Source organism: Dysidea avara, chromosome 8 (genome assembly GCF_963678975.1).
Source record: "Dysidea avara chromosome 8, odDysAvar1.4, whole genome shotgun sequence".
NCBI classification, from domain to species: Eukaryota; Metazoa; Porifera; class Demospongiae; order Dictyoceratida; family Dysideidae; genus Dysidea; species Dysidea avara.
The window spans coordinates 20,013,293-20,038,528 of NC_089279.1; the positions used below are offsets into that span (position 1 = coordinate 20,013,293).

At 38.9% G+C, this 25,236-nt stretch overlaps 2 protein-coding genes across 3 annotated transcripts in view; one reads left to right on the forward strand and one right to left on the reverse strand.

The window, feature by feature from the left end:
- The window catches only part of LOC136264647 (leucine-rich repeat serine/threonine-protein kinase 1-like), a 56,104-nt gene extending 37,804 nt beyond the window's left edge, over positions 1 to 18,300 (reverse strand). The window contains exon 1 of the mRNA XM_066059421.1: positions 17,037 to 18,300. The gene's annotated coding sequence lies outside the window, so the exon portion shown is untranslated. The remainder of the gene's footprint in view (positions 1 to 17,036) is intronic.
- LOC136264648 (uncharacterized) overlaps positions 2,123 to 25,236 on the forward strand; it is a 54,174-nt gene continuing 31,060 nt past the window's right edge. Inside the window, exons 1-3 of one of the 2 annotated variants that reach the window (XM_066059423.1) lie at positions 2,123 to 4,860; positions 12,996 to 13,080; positions 16,675 to 20,630. In XM_066059423.1, the coding sequence (XP_065915495.1) occupies positions 16,864 to 20,630 (3,767 nt within the window). In that variant the 5' untranslated portion in view covers positions 2,123 to 4,860; positions 12,996 to 13,080; positions 16,675 to 16,863. The remainder of the gene's footprint in view (positions 4,861 to 12,995; positions 13,081 to 16,674; positions 20,631 to 25,236) is intronic. The other variant, XM_066059424.1, reaches the window with a different exon arrangement.

Below are 25,236 nucleotides of genomic sequence, written 5' to 3' on the forward strand. Positions count from 1 at the left end.
TTAGCCCTACATAACAACTACATGAACAATAGGTATGGGGAAAACTATTTATACTAGCTTGCATTGAACCAGGTCAGCATCACTGACCCAGATAGTAATCATAGTAAGGCGAGGATCTGAACCGGATTGATTAAAGTACATCATAAACACAAATGCAGTCACATGTACATGCACACACGGACACACCCACACACGGACACACACCCCACACACTCGAGTTGTAATGATATGGTATTTGGGTGTACAAGTTTAAGGAAAAATTAGAAATTTTAATTTCGATTAGGGATCATAGAAAAAAAAGTAAGGAAACAAGGGAGGTCACCTACACCTGCAGATACACTAGTGAACATTTAATCCCTAATCCAGTCTATACCCCAAGACCAAGACTGAATTAGGGATTAAATGTTCACTAGTGTATCTGCAGGTGTAGGCGACCTCCCTCCTTTTTTTCCTTGCTTTTTTCTATGATCCCTAATCCCTGACCCCAACACTGCTAAACAAGACAAGGACAGTTGGGAATTTGCTTCCCCAGCTAACACTAGGTACCCATTGATGTTAGAGCTGGGTGAGCTGTTTCCCTGGTTGACACCAAGTCCCTGTTATATGGCTGTGTAGACTGGAGAAAGTGAGTAGAGTGGAAGACCAACTGGTTGCTACAAAGTTGTTAAATAACACGCACATTAATAGACCACTAAAAACCTGTAGTCAAACAAAGATCTACTTTTAAAGAACAGCAGAACAATTATGCAACAACTTCCCTGTAAGGGATTGCCAGGGAGACTCATATGGCACACCTTAAATAACAATTTAGAAGTTGGCACAAAGGTACCATGTGAACATGAAACACAGAAAATCTTAGCCACACACACATAATGAGAAGGTAGATAAAGTGGGAATAAACTGTAACAGAAGCACAACAAACTGACCCTTGTGAAGTGAAAAGCCATAATGCACCCAAGAAATAGCTGAGAGCCAGTAAGAGGTACCTTTATTCTGGTAGCACTCAATAGCCCAACACAAATAGGAGGACAACGAGACACAATACATTTGGAAAGGTCTATACAAATTAAGGATTCTTAGCAGAGGTACCTGTAAGCTGTTTAAGCAGTTAATTTTGACAATGGATTACATGCAGTAACAAAGCTGATCTGATATGGTAGCATAGACCCCTTCCCCTTACAATTTTCACTCTAACTTCAGCTATAAAGTGACAGTGTGGGGCTTTGATCAACAATTGACAACAGGTGTTGCTAGGATATCACTTGAACACGAGTGCTCATAAATAATAGTTTATGTGTATCTATACCTGCTGCTTGTTTACACATGTTACCGATCTGATGATGATATGCAAAAAAACAAGGCCAACATAGCCAAAGCCAATCGGATTATTGGTACACCTCTACACCTGAGTGGTGCCACAAGGGCTCACAACACTACTGTAGCATTTACTATATGGGCTACTGGTTAAATGCCAGGACAGAAACCAAGTAACAGGCTGCACCAGAGAACTAATCATGTTAGCCAGGAACAAAACTTTTCCTACCTGCTAGTCAACATCAATTTTGTCACACATTTTCTCATTCTGTTTGCTGCTGGCATAATAGTTATGTACATTTCTAATGCCTCACACACAAACATACATACCACGTATGCATGCATGCACATACTATACAATGCAAATTTGTCATGCCTACCCAATTGATCGGGCCACCTATGCACTACTTAGGTGTGTACAAATTATTAACTTCCAGTAGTAGAACTAGTATCCCACAAAAAGGTATACCAACACATGCGTTGTTGAAAACTAGCAATCTACCCAGAGGCGTAGTCAAACCTGGCCTGGGAATTGTCCTGGAATCAGACTAATTTACCTCACCATCAGCCACCCAGAGCAATTATAGACATAGGCTGGATTAAAGTTAGCTACTCCATTATTGTGATACAGTAGCTTAACTTACACAATACTAACCGTGTTATTTTCACCGATGTTTTTCTTTCCATCTAGTTGATGGACAGAGATGGGGTATCCAAGGGATTTTCCCTATGAGTAACTCAATGAGTGATATCCGCAATTACGTTTCTTGACGTAGCGTGCATTATCTGTGATGTCACAAAACAAAATGGCCGCTGTAATGTGGGGACTTTGTACATGGAGGTATTGGGCTAGATAGTGTTTCCCTATGATAGCATTTGAAATTCGAATAAGGGCGAAGGTGAGGCTTATAGTATATAAGGCAATTCAAATAAGCCTATTTGTGTGCAATTTTAAAATTTTTAGTTTGTTTTCCTTGTTGGAGTTCGTTTTGCACTGTCACAGTACGTGTACTACTTCTTACCTTTATTATCTCGTGGTTCCATGTGTAAAAATATACAGACAACATTCATTTCGAATACTGTGTGCCGAAGTCTCTAAAGCCCCAACACTAACACGGCCATTTTGTCAATTATGACATCAAATTTTGTAATTGCAACGTCAAAAAACGTCATTGCGGATATCACTCATTGTGGAGAAATAATAGGAGGCAATAAATAGAAGTGAGATCATGTGATTACAAAAAACCACACAGAATTGTGACATGGAGTAAAGAACAAGGATTGGTATTAATTCTTCCAGTATAGTGGGATCGACAGTTAAGTTAAACATTTGGATTAACTTGTGTAACTATCAGTGTGGTCAAAACTCGGATCAGAGGCAAGATATTTGAAGCAATAGTTGCGTAGATACTACTTAGTGATAGTTAAAACGGCACGGAATACTTGTTCAGTCAACAACTGTTTTCTTTTTTTTGTTCTAAGCTGACAACTCTAGTGGCAGTGGCAGGGCATAGTCATCACGTGATACAACAATAAAAGTACCTCGTGCTTTAATTCAGGTTTCTTCCTAGTCTGATATGGTATTAAGACACATACAGAGATGTATGCATGGAGTAAGAAGGCCAATAGCTTGCTAGCATTCACTTAGAGTAAGGTTAAATAATAGTTAGACACCAAGACCAAGGGAACTAAGCAATTTAGTAACCCTGATGGCCTGAAGCTGTAGCGTCCCGAGTGCAGTGAGGGTGCTACTAAGGGCCTGAGGGGTTACTAAATCGCTTGGTCGCAGTGTCTAACCTATTTAGACTATGGTTTAAAGTACGTACCTTTATAACCAGAGCATGAGTGTGGGGTGAAAGAGCAATGCAGAACAGTGGAATGGTTTCTTCCTGAAGTTCTAACAGCATCCACAAAAATAATTATTCGACCGGTTACCACATGTAATGGCTAGAGCTACAGTAGATATGCCACTTAGTCTACTATTTGTTCAGAATTATTTGCAGAACACAGAGAAGAAGAGTATTACAGTATTATCAAGTACTCCAGTGTGCCTTTCGTGTTATAATTATCATGTACAAAATTGCTTGAGGGCGGGTTACTAAGAGAACATGTGTAGGTGACTAAGTGATTCAGTAAACCTGTAAATGAGTCATACCATTCTAAAGTACACTAATCACCCTGCATACAGTAAAGTATATTATAGTGATGCATACACATTTTTAAAATGCTGTAATGATGTCCATGTGAAGATGGGCATGTGTATGTGTGTTGCATGGTTGAATGGCTTGCCAACCCAGTGCCCTGGCATGGCAAAAAGTCCGGCTACACCACTGAATCTACCTACGTATATAGTTTTGCATCAGTTCATAGGTAATGGTAGCACATAAAATTGTGGGGCATATGCTTCGTGAAGTTGTCAAATCCAGGGCTTACCTAATCCCTTAGTCTGCCTGTACTTGAGAGGTAGAGTGATATCATGATTCCCAGGATTTGAAATTATCCCTAGGGGGTGCCAAGGTGCCGTTTTAATAAATTGTACAACATTGAACTGCTCTTTTCTTAGCCAGATGGTGTGTTTACCTGAAATATTGAACAAGCAGGCAGGTAATGTGCCTAGTGCCCCTGGGGGTCCCCATAAGGGAATTTGACATCTACATCTTACCCCACCCCTGAGGCTGACAGCAGTAGTTTGCTGAACCAAAAATTATTATATTAGGTAAATAAATCCCCTCTTCGAGGTGGGGACATAGTGGGGTTTTGACAGGCTTATTAGCCCCAGCCCCACCCTACCAGGGGGTGGGACATGACATTGATAGGAGTATAATTGGCTAAACAAGTCACTGTAAGTTAATTACCCTATACAACCCACAAGGTGACAAGCTCACAATCCGTACATTCATGAGGCTAAGACCACTACATCTTTAAAGTTAGCCCTATCTATGGCCCTATTCACTCACTGGCTGAGGAATAGGCCTAGTCTTTCGTGATCACTACTGAGGTCCACATACACGAGTGAAACTACATACCTTCCATAGTGAAACAGCGAAAATCGCCACCTTTTCAATAGCACTAATAGTCCAACAACCACCTGAGGTCACCACTAAGGTCACAAGGAAGGGTTAATACCTGACTTTGGTACGCGGAGAAACACGGGTGACCATAATAAGGTAAATGCGGGTATTTCCGGACAGCGCACAATTCCGGACACTTCGTGTATAGCACCCAAGAATGAATCAACTAGAACACACTTTTCGATTTTTATAATCCCTATAAGAATAGCTATTCACAGCAGAAATTTCAAGGCAATCCGTTGTTTCGTTCCTCGGCTAGCTTGATAAAGGTACCAAAGTGTCCGGAATTGTACGCTGTCCGGAAATACCCGCATTTACCTTACCTAATTATTCACAGGTGCGGAGTTTTCGCTCCCTTTTACAAAAGTCTAGAACGATATCCTCCGATCTATGCTCCGATTGACCCCCTCTACTCACAGTACTCACCTAGTCACCGAACTCGATTTGTACCGAAGTTTTTCACTTTCTCTCAAACGTGAGTGAACTGTCACGGAAATATCGGTCCGGGTAAAATCGGTCCGGCCGGACTGATTTTGGATACCAAAACTGGTCCGGCCGGACCAAATTTGGTTGACCAAGTTTAGTCCGGCCGGACCATTTTTGGCATCCACAATTGGTCCGGCCTGACTAAAATTGGTCCGGCCCAAACTTTGTTGGCCACATGCACCCCCTCACCACTTGGACCAATTTTGGTTGGTCCGCGGGTGTACCCGGCATTGTATGGACAGGTCGGTCCGTGCTAAGTATATTGTGATGGATCACTGCAGCCGACTTAGCCTGGAAACTATATAAATGAGTAGCGTAGTTTAATTTCCCGAGTTCTGTGATTTACGGAAAATGCATGTAGTAGCTAGAAACTAAATTCCATGATCTATATATATGCAGCGATGAACACAGTCGCAAATTTAATTTAAAGCAGTGTGGTATGATAAAAGTCCTGTATTCTTCTTCTCCATGTCAATAGCTAGCTGGGAAGTAGAGGTTTTCTTCCGGCATACATCAACTCAAATGCGTGGTCAATGCTGGATTCATGCATGGTGGTCAATGTTGCATACAAAACACAGGTAACAAAATATTCTTCCCAAGTACGTTTTTATATGTTCAACCATGTTTGAATGTAAAAACCTTTTCTTGTATTAAATTTTTTTTAAAAATGTTCAATAAACTTCACAAGCATCATCAGCTCTGCAGTGTTTGGTTGAATCTTTCATCCAGCCTGTTTGTGTTGAGTATGACAAACAACTATAGCAACATGATGGAAATCACCAGCCTATGCTGGATTACTTATACTTGAGGATGGTAGACAATATATAAAATCTACCATTAAAACATGTCTTATCTTCAACTTCTGCATAATTATATAGCTCAGAATTTAATTTGTTAATTCTGACCCTTGGTCAGTTTTTTATTAATCTGGGAATACCCATGCACGCATTGTCATAAACAGATACACATATTATTTCAGGGACTGATCCAGAGGGGTGGATGAGGTGGCTAGCCACCCACCATGCGTGGCCTTGCAGCCACTCAGACATGCATTATTTAATAATGAATATTACTGATCATGAACACTCTTTTGTTATATCAATATGAACTAAATCCCTACATTGCATCAGATTCCAATGCTAGCTGGCTATAACCTTACAGTAGATGGTAGCAGTATACATGAATTTATCTATGATCATGGGCGGTATATTAACTATTACCAGGCAGAGAACTTCTTGAAGGAAGATATGGGGTCTGCTTTAGGATTGAGTCGATTTTACTTTTATGTCTGCAACAACTCACCCTAAGGCTGTGGAATAATGCGACTGCATGCCTCAAAATTTTAAGTTGGCTTAGTAAAAAACATACTGAGAATATTATAGCTATAACCTTTATAAGGTGATGTTTCTTCCTGTGGGGCATGTCATTAGTAGGAGATGATAGTTCACATTTAGTTATTCAATGGAGTAAACCTAAACTATCATCTCCTACATATCACATATGACAGAGAGGAATGTGCAGTATGCATGTGCACAGGTGTTACATAGCAGTTGTATTACAGTTTGTTTTAACCACTGGTGTTAACTCACGATCAGCCTGTATACTGGGATTACAAAATACATTAGGCCAGGAAACTTGATTACTAGTTTCTCATCCACAAAAATTCAGATTTCCATGCAGGCGGGAGGTCATTTTTCATTATTCATTAGTAAAGAAAATACTCCAAATCAGGAAAGTCTGTTATAAAGGTTAACTATAAAACCTTTTAAGAACTATTACTTACTTATTAGCTACCACCGTTTCTGAGGTGCAAGTGACATTTGCTGTGCTGTAAAATGATAACCAGCCTTCCTAACATCAAAATACGTGTGCACGTGATTGATAACAGCAATAATGAAATTAGAGGCGGTGGGGTAAAAAGGGATGTGGGCGGGGATGAGAAACAATTAATCAAGTTTGTCCGGCCTTATTATGTTCACAAGGGCATGCTACTATAGCTATGTGCTACAAGCTAGATGATAATATTTCAGCCCTTCTTCCCTGATGTAACTACCAAGACATTCAAGACTCTCATCTTAAAATCTGGGCCAACCACCCACCTTGGTTTATTTCTGGATCAGTGCTTGCATCTCCTACTGGTATATGTGCACAGGTGAAAATTAGTAAAATTTTAAAAGTTGGTTAAGTAGTGAAAAGCATACAGGGAATATTATATAACTTTTAAGGAAATGTTTATACCAGTATATATAGGAACATGTGATCAGTAGAAGATGATAGTTCACATTTAGTTATTTAATGGAGCAAACCTAAGCTATCATCTCCTACAAATCACATACAAGAGAGGAATGTGCAGTATGTACACATGCATGCAGGTGTTACAGATGTATTGTTCTAACCATTAGTGTTAACTCATGATCAGACATTATATGTGCATAAGAGCACAGTACACATGCTACTGTGAATGCACTTCACTGTACAAGCCAAACAATAACAGCGTCAGCTTTTCCTGATGTATATATAAATATTAAGACATTTAGGACTCTCAACTTAAAATCTGGGCTAGGCTGGGTAGCCACCTACCTTCATTTATTTCTGGATCAATGCCTGGTGATGAATGTTATAGGTGACTGCTCTATTAGAGTATCTCGATCTTAAGCACCTCCAATGCGGCTAGCTGATCCCGCGTGCATGCAATGATCCGTGCCCTTGTTGGATAACCTTTTAAGCACAAATCCATGCAGTGATAATGCCTGCAATGCTCATTATTCGAGATTGATAAATAAGAATAGCTATAGCTAAGTCGGCTACAGTGTTCCGTCACAAACAACTTATAGCTATGCATGCATCATTGGCTGCATGCGTTAGTGGTCCACCCGGACCCATTTTGGTCGACCAATATTGGTCCGAGTGGTCAGGAGTGCATGTGGCCAACTAGGTTTGGGCCGGACCAATTTTGGTCAGGTCGGACCAATTTCGGATGCTAAAGATGGTCCGGGCGGACTAAATTTGGTCGACTGAAAATGGTCCGGCCGGACCGATTTTTGCCCCGGACCAAAATTTTCGTTACAGAACCAATTGAATTACCAGCAGAACAATTGAATTGTTCTGCTGGTAATTTTCTGCTAGGCGAGCTGCTTGGTCTGTTTATCTTTTTATTTCGTCCAGCCCTAGCTCTGTATAAGCTGTTTTGTTGTAATTAGATAGCCCCTAAGCAGTGTTGTTTTTGTTGTTGTAGTCGTTCTTTGTGTTTTAATTGTCTTTTGGTTACCTTTTGTATCTGTTCCACTTAGGGTGGCATGGGAAGGGCTGCCACCACCACTTATAAACATCTTGCCCGCCTGCTGAGCGAGAAGTGGAATTCCCCATATTCTGTGGTGATGGGCTGGCTCCGTTGTAGTTTGGGGTTTTCCTTGCTCCGTTCTTCAGTTATGTGCATCAGAGGATCACGCTCAAGATCCAAGTGTCCGTGTGTGCCTCCAGCAGTTGATCTTGCTGTCGCTGAGGGGCACCTGCCTGCCCATTGAACCCTGGGCATGCTGTAGGTTCTGTGTAGGTTCTTTTCTGTAGGTTATAATTAATTTTTCAAATATTTTGTTAGCATTCTATAGAGATGTGTGGGAGGAAGGGAGTGCCATTAGGGCCGGAGGAAAAAAAAATAAATCTGTTACAAGGGGTGACACACAGGCACTCACTGTAGGTAGATCTGAAACCACGGTCTAAGTCAAAGGTCAAGGCCACCAAAATCATGCAAAGTCAACAGTCAAGGGCAAAAATTTCCAACCCACAATTGAAAAGAACTGAACTATCGTTGCTAAGTCACCGGTCAAAGATCGAAAAAGGCTCTTAGTCACATGTCAAAACAAAATTTCGGTCAGTCAAGACTTTGACCGCAGATCTACCTACAGCATGTACCTACGTGACACCCCCTTGTGTTAAGAGAAGCACCCCCATGCAGGCTTGCCTTTTGGTCTTATTTGACAAATCAGGTAATAGCCTATCGCTTCGAGTTGAAAGGGGGCGTATCCCTTACGTACGCGAACGAAAATGAAGAGCAGCTTTGAGGCTTTGTCAAGAGAATTTGTGGGGAAAAACACGTTAGTCACACTATAAAACAGTTTAGAAGATAGTTTTGTGCGTAATATATTGGTAAAAGCGGTTTATTTACCAAACGCTTCCTTAGCAGTGCATAGCAACGTAATTGAACTAATTACGAATATTTCATGAATTACGAATATTTCATGAATTACGAATATTTCATGAATTACGAAATACGAGAAATAGCTAATTATATTATTGCACAACCCAAACTACCCTATTGTAAAGTAGTAATACATAGTTGGTTAATTCATAGTAGTATATACTGTCTATAGTTATTCCAGATGAGTTAGCTAGCTGCATGGCACCTGGTTTTTAGAAGTAGCACAACATCAACTTGTTAAAGAAGAACTGGGCATGTTGAAAGGGAGAGGCAGAGATAGAACTTCAACAAGGGGTCTTGCCCAAATTTTGTAAATCACGCCCAATTTCATATAGCTTACGTAACCAAGTGGAACAGACCCTGCAGCAGCCAGTGGCTGATGGTGAACTGCTACCTGTAGATCAAAGTGATTGGGCTACTCCCATTGTGGTTGTCACCAAGAAGGATGGAAAATTGTGCATATGTGCTGACTTCAAGGTGACGATCAACCCGTACTTGAAGATACCAACATACCCGCTACCAACTCCGGACGAAGTTTTTGCAGCACTGGCAAATGGTGAGTCGTTTACTAAATTAGATTTGTCACGTGCGTACAAACAAATGAAGTAGCAGCTGGGAGCCAGGGGTACTTGACAATCACCACACATTTGGGTTTGTTCCGTTACCAACAGTTACCGTTTGGTATAGCGTCAGTCCCTGCCATATGGCAGAAGGCAATGTCTCTAGTGCTACAAGTAGGGTTGTATGTTACCTGGACGACATACTTGTCACGGGGCCCACTAGGGAAGAGCCATGCAGAATCTACGACAGGTGTTGGCCCACCTACACAAGTTTGGCTTAAGGCTAAATGCTTCCAAGTACAAGTTCTTCCAAACTTCAGTGGAATACTTAGGGTATCTGGTCACCCCTAGTGGAATAAGTCCCACCCAGGAGATGGTTAAGGGTATTACTGAAGCTCCACCCCCCAAGAATAAGTCAGAACTTAAGTCATTCTTGGGTATGATCATTTTTAATGCTAGATTCCTTCCATTGTTGTCCACTATGCTGCTGCATCCATTGTATAAGCTATTAAGAAAGGAAACACATTGGAAATGGACTAAAGTTTGCCAAGAAGCTTTTAGCAAGGCTAAGACATCTGTGAGTCAAGTCCCAGTACTAGCTCGTTTTGATGTGACAAAATCTATTAAGCTGTACTGCGATGCCTCTCCTTACGGCTTGGGAGCTTGCTTAATGTATGTCATTAAATGGAAAAGAACAACCAGTGGCATATGCATCCCAGACGCTAAGTCAAGCAGAAAGAAATTATGCACAACTTGAACGGGAAGCCCTTGTCATTATATTTGGGGTGAAGAAGTTTAATCAGTACCTTTACGGTCGACAGTTTACACTGGTAACTGATCACCAACCCTTATGTAAACTTTTTGGGCACAAAGAGAGAGTACATTCACTCGCAGCAGCCCGCATGCTAAGATGGACCCTCATACTAAGTGCCTGTGCTTACAAGATTGAGTTTACTCCAGGCTCAACTAACCAATGTGCAGACTGCCTTTCTCGACTACCACATCCAGCAACTGCCATACATCCAACTGAAAAGGGAAACGAGGTTCATGTAATGTCTATTGATAACCTTCCTGTTACAGCTAAACTGAGACTAGCAAGGACCCTGTCCTGTCAAAACTATCAACTCACGGCTCATGGCCATCACCAACACCAGATGAGGTCAAACCCTTTTTGCGAAGGAAGCTTGAATTAACAGTGATAGATGGATGTATCCTCTTGGGCAAGTGTGTGATTGTTCCAAAGCAGTTGAGAACCAAATTACTAAAGGAATTGCATGTTGGACATGTGGGAGTGTGTCATATGAAGGCTTTGGCACGTAGTCACATTTGGTGGCCTGGCCTAGATGATGACATCGAGACACTTTCATCACAGTGGGAAGCCTGCAAAACAACTGTAGCCATGCCAGCACCAGCAACACAACATCCTTGGCAGTATCCTAATGCACCATGGGAACGGGTACATGTTGATTTTGAGGAATGGAATAAAACCAACTTGCTAGTGCTTGTAGATACTTTCAGTAAGTGGCCAGAAGTGTCTTCAACAACAACTCAGAAGATGATTGAGGCTTTAAATGACATATTTGCAACCCATGTTTTTCCAGCAATCCTTGTATCCGACAACGGACCTCAGTTCACATCCTCTGAGTTTGAAGAGTGCCTGCAAGGGAATAACATCACCCACTACAAGTCACCACCTTATCACCCAGCCTCGAATGGGTTGGCAGAGAATATGGTCAAGAATGTTAAACACCACCTGAAGAAAGAAGTGCCAACTACTAAGACTGACATTAATCACAGTATCACCACCTTTCTGTCGACATACCGAAATATCCCACATACAGTCACAGACCAAGTCCCCGCTGATTTAATCTTGAAGCAAGCACCATGCACTAGACTATCACTAACTGTCAATTTGCGAGTCAAAACTCAGTTGCAATCCAAATCTTGCCAGCCAGAAGTAAAAACAAGAGAGTTTTGCATTGATGATCCTGTTTTAGTTTGAGATTTATGACCAGGACAACACACTAAGTGGCAGAAAGGAACTGTAACTGCAGCACTTGGGGGCCAGAGATATCTTGTGAGTTTGGGAGGAGAGCACACCAGAGAAGCACATGTAGACCGTAAGGACCAGCCTTCAGCTTAACCAACCATAAATACTGCAGAGCCAATCATAACTACAGTGTACTGCAGAAGATACTGAGCAACTGCCAGACAGTCCCTCTATACCACCACCTAGATCACAGCATGAAAAGGTTCAGCAAGAGACTATTAGAAGAAATGTAACTGTATTTACTAAAATGTAGACTTTTAGGTTTTAATTGTTCTTGTAGCATTCCTTGATTTTGCACTTGTTTGATTTTTTGATAGAGAGCTATCACTTCATCACAATGCATCTGCTTAGCACATGATAGTCCTATATGTAATGCTTGATTTTATAGTTATGTGTTTGTTTTAATTTATTTATTTAGGCTTTATGGTGTGCCAAAGGTCTGTTGGTACAATTATTACCAACAGGGTTGGGGGTAACTAGTTACTTGCTTTGTAACTAGTAACTTGTAACTAGGAGTAATTGTCTGAAAAGTAACTAAGTTACAATAGTAACTAATCACAGTTATAGTTACATTGTAACTATAACTAGTTATGCTTTAAAAGCAAGAGCACTTCGATTTTTGTGCCATATATGCTACAGCCACATTAAGTAGACATATTCTGTTTACTGTTCTCTATGATTCAGCTTGAGTGACAGACGTAGCAATAATTAAAACTGACCTGAAATAGCAACAGAATTGTTCTTTTAAGTGCACATATGTATTGCATCCCTTAATGATGCAAATCTGAGCAAAATTCATGTTACAAAGGCAAAAAAACAAGTCATAATTTATACTACAAAAGTAACTAGTAACTAGAGTACTTAGTTACCTTATGAAAGGTAACTATAACTGTTACGAAGTTACATGGGATGAAAGTAACGTGTAACTAGTAACTAGTTACTTTTCTGAAGTAACTACCCCAACTCTGATTACCAACTACTTAAGTAATTACGTAGTTACTTACAAATCTTATAGCTATATGTTCTTAGTCAAGACAGTTGGTCAGGATGTTGGATGGTCATCTTAGGAGAGGGAAATCTGATAAATGTCATGTGTTCATTTGTATGTCATGTTCTGGTTTATTCTTGTACTTTACTTGCTATGTTTGTACTATGCATTTTGTATGTATGATCACACATGTCCTGAGGTATTGTAATTGAGTTTTAAACATCCTAATGATGGTTTTACTCTCCCAATACATCAATAACTTTGTATTAACAACATGTGAAATGTGTAAATTACATATATAATGTATACATGTACATATTCAACACAGGTTTGAAATACAGTAATTGGACTGTGGTACAATTGTAGGTTTCAATGCCTGTTTGCAGGACTACAATTCTTTTGCTAACGGTCAGGTGAGTGATGTACAAGTGACCAAGGCAGCAGGAGCTATTAGACACAGTATTCATTTGTTTGCCTAGTTTGTGAGGCACTCCCAGAGTTTGTCAAATCCCCCTTTAAAGTTATGGGTGGCTACATATTCTTCAGAGAAGCCTGCACACAGCATTTCTTTAAGTTTGCTGCAGCAAGTTAAGTCATTTTCCTGACATCCAGGCTTTTGTAAGCCTTTAGTACAATAACTAGGGGTTCAAAATCCACCAATGATATTGTAACGTATGTAATGTCAGTCTACTCGAACCATTCAACATGCACAAGACACGCTGTCTTCTTTCTGATAACCAACTTCTATGCTTAAACAGACAGTAGAGGTCTTCTGAAGCTTTTAACAGTCTTAGCTTTTCATCATACCTCTCCCTCATGTCACTTTCCAGCTCGGAATAGTACTTTGAGAACGTTACACTCATTTTACGCCTTCTCCACTCAAAATGGCGGCTGACAATAGAATTATTTTGTGCCCCGGCACATTGTCATAATTACCACGCCCCCTGGATAAGCTCTATTGAAACTCAATTTGAAAAGGAAGCAAGCCATACTGCATTTTTATGCAGGAAGGATGGTTTTTCCCCTTACAAACTGGATATGGTAAATCCGATTTGTGCCATTAATATCAGATGAAATACAAGATACATGTTGATGTTATCTGTTTAGCCACTACATCAATAAATGTAGGTGCAAAAGGAAACATGTTATTTATTATTATTATTTGTGTGTGTTGTGCAGAAATCAATGTGATTATAACGCACAGGTGTGATTGTGATAATTATCTAAGAGGGTACAAAACTGATCGTGTGTGTGGGAGTTGACTATATTGAGTTCCACAGTTTGATTGTTGAGGGGGAAAAGGAAAATTTAAAACTATCAATTCTGGTATCTAGTTAGTTGAAGTAGCCATTTCTCAAGAAGGGTGAAATAGGAATCAAACAATCATTTGGAATACACACCAGGTTGTTAGTGATTCATCATCTGTAATTTGGCTCTGTTCCTCCTGCTTTTTAGGGTAGGTAAGTTAAGATTTTCTAACATTAATGAAACACTTGAGAATCTAGAGTAGTCCTTGTAACATAACCTTGCTGCCAATCGTTGAACCGCTTCTAGAAGATTTGTGTTGGTAGATGTGTGGGGATCCCATATTGTGTGTAAGTCCATTAGTTGCACTTATTGTCATGAACCAGCGTTGAAACCAGGTCACTACTGCTGACCCGGATGACCCACTGACCCGGATAGCAATCCGGATTAGACCTGGATGTGACCCGGATTAATTAAAGCCGATGCATGCCATAAGAGCTATGTTTGGGGTAGTCTCAAGCGAGCGAGACTACGTTTTGAGCATATGATTCATGTTGAGTAAACGAGTAGTTATGTGATAACTAAGCCGGTAAGTTTATAATCTAAAACCAGTCAGTAGGTTTTGGTTCCACATAGCTACTGTGACAGCAATTGGGTGTGGCTTCGTGCATAACTAGTATTACAATTTCCTGATATATTGAAGTGGGTGTGGCTCACAAAAGTACTTTTCCTGCTGCAAGACTAGACTATATACAACTTGTACAATAATCAATTAGTGGGTGTGGCTCCACGTAAGCTTGCAGGCAGAAACGGACAGTTTTGGACTACAGACTGCACTTACTAATTAATGGGCGTGGCTGAGCATATGTTTGTAATGTGATAAGTGGGCATGGCTCACAAAAGAGTTACACGACTAGCATTAATAAGTTTCCATGTCATCAAAGGAACAATTTCGTTCCTCACGTGATCCAATCCAGGTCAGACTCGGATAATTTTGTAAACCGGGTCTGACCCGGAGAAAATGTGACCCGGATGACCTGACCCGGTTTCAACACTGCTATGAACTACAAAAAAAAAGACTCCTTGATGGGGGGTGTAACTAGTTTTTATTAGTCCAGAAAATATCTTAACGAACAACACTAAGTAAGACACTGTTGACATTGTCCTATCAAGAAAAAATTGTTGCACTTGCAGTGGATGAAGTACATTGTGTTGTGGCTTGGTGGGGATGTTCATTATATAAGTCTGGTAAACAGAAAATTGTAAACTTGAACAAGAAGAATAGGGATCCTGAATAGTTGTAATCATGAAAAGCTGCATATACAAGAATAGAAATAGAGAAGGGATCGCTGAGGTGGTAATGTAAACCACATATCCTTATTTGACTCTTCTATTGAGGCAAAATAGGGATTTGTGGTGTACATTACCACCTCATGATCAGCAATCCATTTTCCATCTCTATTACTTTTTATTCCATGATTGCAACTAACAATCCCTATCCTTCTTGTTCAAATTTACAACATTTGTTTCCCTAGTTTCTGAAATTTTTTTCATATCCAAGTACGTGGACAAAATAGTTTATAATAGTATGTGCCTGCAAAGCACATGTAGCATTGGTGACCATCTTCCAGTCAGCTCTCATGGCCTCTTGAGAATCCGCCGCCTCGATGCCTCAGTTAACATCCTTCATCATGCCTTGTTACAAGACCATCCAGGAGTTCTTAAGGAGCAACTTGCCTCTTTTGAATGATGACAGTTCACGAGTGTCCAAGAGATATTCATATTTCATCCTAATTATCAACATGGCCGTCCTGCCTATCTCAATCTCTCTGTCTGCAGTACTACTCACGCTGTTCATATTTCCTCCTCTTCCTCCTGTGCTGGGGTGGCTGCTGCAGCTGGAGAGGTGGCTAAGGATGCTAAGCACCGGGTTACTGTGGAAAAGGTAGGAGATGATTTCATTCCACTAGCAAAAACCATTGTGACTTTCGCTTTAAGTGTGTGCCCCTTTGCCTATCCTTTTTGATAAAACCTAATTAGGGCTGTGTAATGCTACTCATCACGAATATCACGATAGTTGCATAAACCATTACAAATATTTTACTCTTTATAAAAGTTTACTCTAAACCAGGACTAATCACAATGGAAATCTTGTATCAAAAAAAATTACCTGGAAATTGTTACAAGAAAAGAGTGATAAATGACTGCATGCTGTTTATACATTGTAGGTTGATTTCCTGTGGTATGCAGAAGTTTACTATTATCACGATAATGCGATAATGATAATTGCATTGATACTTATCTCAATAATCTTATTATCACACAGCTCCAAAATTAACATAATACAGATTCTCTCTACATACTTTGTAAAGTACAGTTGTACCATGCATACATGAAGAATGTAAAATTACAAGTTGGGGGAGGGGGGCGATTTGCCCTAAATGCCTCAGGTTGGATCCATCCATTTAGACTTCTTGTCAAGAATAAAACTATATACTGATATTGTTGACAATTTGAGACTGAGAAATGGTTTTAAAATATATGTACTGTTAAAGCAGGTAGTGGCAATCATTGTTTAAGCTCATGGACATGACGCATGCTTCATAAATAACCTCTATACAAAACGGTTTTATATTATTAACATTGTGGAATACTTTGACACTCCACATATAAACCATAGCTAATCCAACTGAACATGCATATATATGTAACTGATGCTGCATACGTGCATATCTGTATACTTTTGTTTGTATTTTTAACAGACACCTGGTCTAATGCCTCCTACTGTCACAGTGGCATTCTCCATTGGATCATTTAGTATTTTTGCACCTTTTTTTATAATAGGGACAAATGCATTACTTCACCAGTTACAGCTAAAGTTTACTGGGCTAGAACATTTGGATGACTAATTAAATAATATACTTTCTTAAAATAAATTTGTGTGTAATTGGATGTTACCAAAATTAATAATAAACTTTTTAATGAGTAGGGTCTCAGTCCTACAAAAAGGCATGTTGTACACCATACATGTAGCAGTCATCAATGACTGCTACATGTATGGGACTGGGACTGGGACTGTATGGGACTGTATGGGACTACATTTTTCAGGGACTGTGATGCTTACCTGGGTGTTGCTTTTACTCTTGGATCTACACTTCAGTTACACTTGTGGATTAGATGATCAGAAGTACAAGAGAGTTATAACTGTAAATGTTAATGGAAGTAGCAGTATTGATTGTTGCAAGTACCATCTTAATTGTGATTGTTCATCACTAGAAAGTGCACTAAACTATGTCAGAGATAACACACTAATCAACATCATTTCATCAATAGTTCCATTATCATCTCTTATTAAGATAAGTGGTCATACAACAATTGGGATATCAGGAAATAATGGTACCGTGATCAGTTGTAACAACACTGGTGGAGTATCATTTGTAAACTGTAAGAACATTGATATTTCAGGTATTACATGGGACCAGTGTGGAGGTACAGGGTTTACTGGAGCAGTTTTTATGGAACAGTCATCCAACATTGTAATTAATAAGTGCACTTTTCAAAAATCGACTGCATTTGGAATTGTCATCCTAGGGGCTTCTGGAGTAGTAACTATCCAGCAAACCAATTTCTTGTACAATTATGGTAATGCTTCTGGTGGTAGAGGAGGTGGTGGATTACTTGTTAAACAAATGCAGAAAAATGGTATAGTTGAGCATTTCAGCTGGAAGTTTACTGTTAGTAAATGCACTTTTATACGCAATGGATTTATTCATGGTCTTTTTAATAGGAATTATGTATCTGGTTACTGTGGTGGTGGAGTATGTATATGGTTGAGTGATCCGTCTATAGTATCAGAAATTTCCATTGAGAATTGTACCTTTATAGATAACTGGGATATCATTGGTGGAAGCATTTATATTTATGCATTAGTGAACAGCATTGTTTTACATTTTAATAATTTAAGCTATTTCTATGAAACTGGTGGTAGCAGAAGTTTCTGTGTCCAACTTCCAAATGCACCATCTTCTGCATGTTTTGAAGAACACAATAATTTTATTGTTAATCTAAATGCCACAGTTGTTTCACTATCCATAGACAAATCAGAGTTTACGTTTGCAAGTTTTAAAATTGAGTCATTCTCCAAGTATGCAGCTGTTCACTTTAATGATTCAAGCTTAACTGGGACTACAATTACATTTCATGTCTACAAAAATCATGATTACTGTGTTGTTAAGTTTAACAGATTAGTAGGTAACAATACCAGTTTGCAAATTGATGGATCAAAAAGCCATGGAATTCAGGCATATATAATAAACTGTTTATTTGTTGATAACAACAATGGAAACCCAGTAGTCAGTATTTCTAATGCTCGTTATCACTTACATGCTTTAACTGGAATCCATATTTACGATAGCACATTTTTTCAAAACAGCAATGGAAATAGCGTTGTGCAAATCAAGTACAATATTTTTGATCATAAGTCTGGTACTGCTGGTCTGATAGGTAGAGTTCATATATCAGCAACCATTTTTAAAAATAACCTAAACAATGACCATACACTGTATTTGCATTATTGTATGTTGACCATTACTGGTGCTGTAATCTTTTCTAATAATGCCGGAACCAAAGGTGGCGGTATTTATTTTACCCAATCCTCCTATGCTGTGTTATCTGATAATGCTAGGGTAGAGTTCATAAATAATATTGCCTTGATAGTTGGAGGTGCCATATATGCGGATTGCCCATTTCAAGGGACTTGGTTGTTATTTCGAGTTGATGGTAACTATTCTGCAACATTCATTGACAACACTGCCAATTCTATTGGAAATTCAATATTTTTTAATATTTCTAGTAAAGCAGGTAGGCACATTAATAGAAATTCCTCCAGTAGTAATTCAATTGTTCATATACCCAGACAGTTTAACTATTCCAACAATGACAATCAAATAGCTACATCTCCATACAGTGTATCACTAGGCCCTACAGCAACTTGCATAAGTGAATCATGTGATCAAAATGGGACTTACTCTATAAGCAATGTTATGTTGGGTGAAAAGATATTGAATTCAGCAGAAGTGATTGGTTATTTTAATAATACATCTGAAGCTGCATTATTTCATGTTGAATGCATACATTGCACAGATTACAAATTGAGCAGCATTTCTAGCTCTTTTGTTTACATAGGCATGTCACAAGGTTTCAGCATCACTGGTAAAGAAGTTAAAAGTGACATTGTTCTAACTGTTCAGCTGTCTTCTATTAGTGGTGTAATTAGTAAAATGCCAATAGTAAATATTGCAATCAAGCTGCATTTGTCACCTTGCCATATTGGGTATGAGTATGACATTGACAGTAAAATTTGTATTTGTTCTGATTTTAATGGCATAGTATCATGTTCTAACCCAGTGAAGATCAGGAGAGGCTACTGGTATGGAACTGTTAATGGTGAAAGAGCAGTTACACTTTGTCCGAATAATTATTGTGATTTTAGTTCATGTCCAATTAACAGTAAATTTTGTAATGTTTCTAGCTTTCGGTGTAGCTCTGATCGAAGTGGAATTGGTTGTGGAGACTGTGATGAAAATTTTTCACTGCCATTTGATTCAGACAAATGTGCTTTCACTAATAAATGTCAAATTGATAGGATCATTGTAATTGTAGTAACCATTTTGTATTGGATAATGACTATATTTGTTGTGCGCCTTCTGATGTATTTTATAACAGTAGAAGCCATTACAGGTTATGTGTATGGCATCATATTCTTCTACAGTGTGTTGGAGTTTATAATAGAAGAAGACTTGATAGTGTCTGATGCACTAATGCTTTTTGTGACTATTCTATCCAGTATAGTAAATATATCTCCAAAGTTCCTTGGTAAACTGTGTTTTACTGAAGGATTAAGTGAAATTGATCAAGAAGTCATTCACTATATACATCCACTTGCAATAGTACTGTTGCTCTTAATAATTGCTCGAGCTGCAAATCGTTCGGTTAGAGTGACTGCTTTTCTTGGTCAGAGAGGAGTAGTTCGATCTATTTGTTTGCTGTTGTTACTCTTTTATACTTCATTGTCATCCACCTCATGGCAACTATTACGACCTTTAACTTTTAATGGAGCTAATGGAGTTTACACCTATTTATCTCCAGACATCAAATACTTCAGTGGACGTCACATTGTATATGGGCTGATTGCCATCTTGTGTGGAATAGTGATAGTTCTTGGGCTTCCCTTTCTACTACTCTTTGAGCCACTGCTGAGAAGATGGTTTAGTTTTTTCAAGGTGAAACCTCTTCTAGACCAATTTCAAGGATGCTACAAGAGTAAATACCATTGTTTTGCTGCCTTTTACCTAATATGCCGTTTACTAATACTGTCTGTTATAAGTTTGGAGATGCTTGAACTTAACTACAGATATTTGATACTTCAAATGTTGTGCTTGGTAATTGCAATGGTACATGCTTGGGTACAGCCATACAAGAATAGTGGTTTAAATTCACTTGATTTGTCGATTCTACTGATAATGTTGATGATTATGAGCTTGAATATTGGAACAACATATTCTATATTACTTGGCAGTGTAGCTGCTAATGAGCTTATTGTTGCTGCCCTGATATTACTACCACTGATCATGTTCATCACATTTTTATTGTATTCCAACAATTTCTGTAAATATTTCATCATGCGCAGAGCTAATCACAGATATCTTAACCTTCAACGGTGAGTTATAAAGTGAAAATATGTATTGGGTAAATGTTTTGCTGGTATGTAGTACTTCTCAACTTTTAATTTCTAATTTAATGAGAACTATGTAGCACACGTGCTGAGCAGAGGGCCAATATGACTATAACATAGGCACTGCTAAAATGTAGTATATAATACTTCTGTATGTGCAAGGACCTGAGGCAATTGTCACGACATTCAGTACATTAATTTCTTAAAATCAAACATTGTAATTTGCACACAAAGTACAGTCTAACCCATCATTGACACTTTTTAGTGCTCCTATTGTAGTTATGCTATTAACAGTAATAATTTTAGGTAACACATATGGATACGTGACATTTGCTGCCACTGATGTATACATATTTTTTTAATAGATAAGTACGTGCAACAATTAGTTTTGTGTCACTCAAATATTAACGAACCAGCTTTGCATATCCACCATAATAATTTGTTGGTTTTAGTTGAGGTACAGTCAAAGCCAAACAATCTGATATACGTTGCACAAGTTTTTACAATGATTTATTTAAACATAACATGTTAGGCTTGCCTTCTTGACAACTAGACACCTTCTTGACAGATATATGTGTCACTGGAGTCAGAGATGTGTCTCTTTGCATGACACAGGAGATGCAGTGCATGCATTATGGACTTACTTTGTGTTGTATAATGGGTGAAGTGCAGGTATCAGTTAATGCATGCCTTCATACTGTGGTTACATAAAATATAATTTAGTTGTGCTGCTCTATTATGTACATATACATATGTGTGTCCTTGGGCAAAAATGACATGAATCCAACTAGTTTGTCATATATACATATATAATATAATCAAACTTTTGCTGCAGTTAAAAGTGTTGATGTATTCCAGGATGTTTCACACTGTTTTGTTATTGTACATAAATTTTGTGATGAACTTGTTAGTTGTAGTATTACACTCATAGCACAACCTCAATTTGTGATTGTATACCGTAGCTACATAAGCAAAGACAACTGTAATATTATACTACTGTCCATACCTATAATATTATGTCAATACCACACACTCAGGCGCAAACTACATATTATGTGATATTAGTATAGTACCTGTCATGTATGCCATACATATGACATTTAACTTACTGACAACAAAAAGAAACTACATAATGTAGGGTGCAGTATACATGCCTACGGTGCAGGCTGAGCTTTGTATGTTAAATACTACAACACTCCCCCTCCTGTTCTCTTTACTACACTACAACCTATACCTATTGTCATCACCTCTAACCTCCATGATTCCTACATTTACAGAACTGTATGAGTAAGCTACTACTGACTATTATCACCTATTATTATCACCTTTGTATAGTAAAATTAGTTACTACTAACTATTATCAACCAATACAGTGGAACCTGTTAATCAGGACACTTGAAAATGTAGACACCTGCATAATCTGGACACTTGGTAACGCTCCCAAAGTATTCCTTAGCATGTAACTATTCAGGAAACCTTGATAATCAGGACACTTTTGGTCAGTCCCTATACACAGCTTTCACTGTAGAGTGAGAAAATAGCAAGAAAGAATGCATAATAGAAAAACCTGTTACTAAAAAGGCTGTGAAAAAGAAAAAAAAAAAGTTGTAGCAAAAAAGGTTGTTGAAGAAAAGTTGTGACCAAAAGGTTTGGGAAAAGGAAAAAAAATGATACAACTGGGATTTGAACTCACATCCTACCAGTTTCAAGCCTAATGCTCTACCACATAATCTAAATGTCACTTGTGATTAACTTTGTTGTGATCAGCTACAGGGTCTATAAAAGAGGCATCCTTAAGTTGAATGGAATAGGTGTTTACTTGCGGTTTGCATGTGGTTTACAGAAAGGATTCAAGCGAATTTTGTCTATACCTTTGTACTAATCGCACTGTAAATGACGAACGACGGCAGTTAGAAGCTTCATTTAAAAGCGAGGTAATTCTTAGATGATGAGTGCTTAGTTTGGTACAGAAAACGCTTTGATACGTTCATCAACTGGCAAGAAAATCGTTGGATGCCATCGGAATTGTAGATGGATGGACGGTCAGACAGACGGTTTTTCAGCTTTATATAATACATGACTGGATTTTGGAAAAATGATCCAAATCACACATTAGAAGTTTCGAGATAATCGGTTTTAAAGAATTTAAGCCAGCATAACTTTCCAAGGATAGCAAGCACGCGTATGAAATTTACACAAAAGATGCATCAATCTATTACCTTTCAGGTCGCTTCCAGTACTTGTAGCTGCTTGTAAAGTTTCCCGCCAAATAAGATAGAAAATCTGAGCAGTCGGATGAGCGAAGTAGTATCACGAGTGCTCACAAAGGGGTGGGCAAGGGTTATACCTCAAAATGGAGGCAGACCACGATTGGAGTCCAGAGACGAGATTGCAGGCTGTGCTGGTTCCTTAGTGGCTGATATGTAGCAAAATCCACAGAAAAAACGTCTGGCCAACATTATCAGGCTATCCACCAGTAAACCGCTGGTTCTTGCCAAGCCAGGTCCTTTACAAGGCCTAAAACTGCCACTTGAGCTCTACACACCAACCAGAAAAGATGTCTGTTGAAACCAGCCTTGAGTAGTTTGAGTGGTACTGAGTGTCAAAACTACTAGTACAATAGTATAGCTATCCACTGGAGGTGTTAGTTTGATTTTGCCTGATGTGCGATTTGGATCGGTTTTGTAAAATCTTGTCACATATATAGATTAACGCGCATAATTCTATGTAATGCGCTACGTACGACCTGACGACTACACGTGCACCCAGGGGCGGTGAAGCAGGCTAAAAAGTGAGGGGGCTAGGCCAGCTGTAAGTTGAAGACCAAAAAAAGGTCACTACCTGCTGACAATAGCTGCTCTCCACCAATTATATCTCCTTATTTATAACTACACCTACGTAGCTAAGTAGCCACACTGCATTTCTGAATACTGTGACTACTCTATTTAATAGAGTATCCAGATCTTGACTGTTCTATTAGAGTATCTCGATATTTTCTTGCATGCAAGCAGTGTCCCATAGAAGTTAACGCGCATAATTTTGTGTAATGCGCTACGTACGACCTGACGACTACACGTGCACCCAGGGGTGGTGAAGCAGGCTAAAAAGTGAGGGGGCTAGGCCAGCTGTAAATTGAAGACCAAAAAAAAGGTCACTACCTGCTGACAATAGCTGCTCTCCACCAATTATATCTCCTTATTTATAACTACACCTACGTAGCTAAGTAGCCACACTGCATTTCTGAATACTGTGACTGCTCTATTTAATAGAGTATCCAGATCTTGACTGTTCTATTAGAGTATCTCGATCTTTTCTTGCATGCAAACAGTGTCCCATAGAAGTGTGTGTGGGGGGGGAGGGGCATGGCCCCCCCGTTTCCACTGCCTATGCGCATGTGTGCACTTGTTTATTAAATGGATACTGATGGCCTTGTTCAAGTATGTAAGACTCGTTTCCTCTGTTTCCAGCAGGCAAGATCATTTTGTGGTGAGTCAACCCCACAAAATGGTTTGCTGAGTCCCAGATAAGTATGCCAGCGTAAATGGAGTAGCCAAAGCTGTTAAGCTGTAAACCTTAAACGCGACCTTAAAACATGAATTTTGCTCCCCGCGGCTCCTCGAGAAAATAAACTGCTCATCAAGATTAAACCACGAAAATCATACCAACGAAATTTAATACACTTGCAAACCTGTCTTTTTGGCAAACAACAAAAATTTTACCCACAAAATTAATGCGCTTACGGTATCTGTTAACATTATAACTAATTCATTGTTTGTGAGCCCCTACTACATACTGCATCAAAGAAGGTTATAGTATGTTCGTGTTGAGCTGAATCCTCAAAAACATTTAATAACTCATGGATGCAATTACACACGATCTTGAAATTTGGCTCATTTGCAGTACTACTTGATCCGCTAAAAATATTTCAAAATCTTGTTGTTCAAATGCTTGACATAATATTTACGGCTAATCAAAATTTTCACAATACATTTCCTATGGAGAATCCATATAAGTACAATGTCCATTAGAGCCCTTTCCCGAACTTGTAATGGAGCCAAACCATACTTGTCTGTTGTTGACATCTTTGCTGTTACCAATAATCATCTGGTTGGCAGAAATGTTAACTCTGTTGAGAAAAAATCCACTTTTAATTTTTAGCTGTTTTTCAGGGTTCAGCTCAACGTGAACATACTATAACTATCATAACAAAGTGCATGCTTGCATATAAGCAAAACGGTTATTTTAGTTTTACGCTACACTCTTTGCATTACACAGCCCTACATTGGAGTACACCTGAACTTAATCCACTCACTTAAATCATTGAAGGTATATGGTGCAATACTTACGAAAACAACACGAAAAGCTCTTGATGGTAACTATGTTGTGATGGTCAATATTTTTGGTATATAGCAAAATATCCTAGTCTTTGTATCCCTATACTATACAGTACTACTGTACTATCATATAATGCTACTACTGTACTATCATACAGTACAGTACTACTGTATAATAGGTATCCAATGGCGGATCCAGGATGGGGCATTTGGAGCAAATGCCCCCCTTCCCCTCCCCATGCTTCTGATTAAGATAG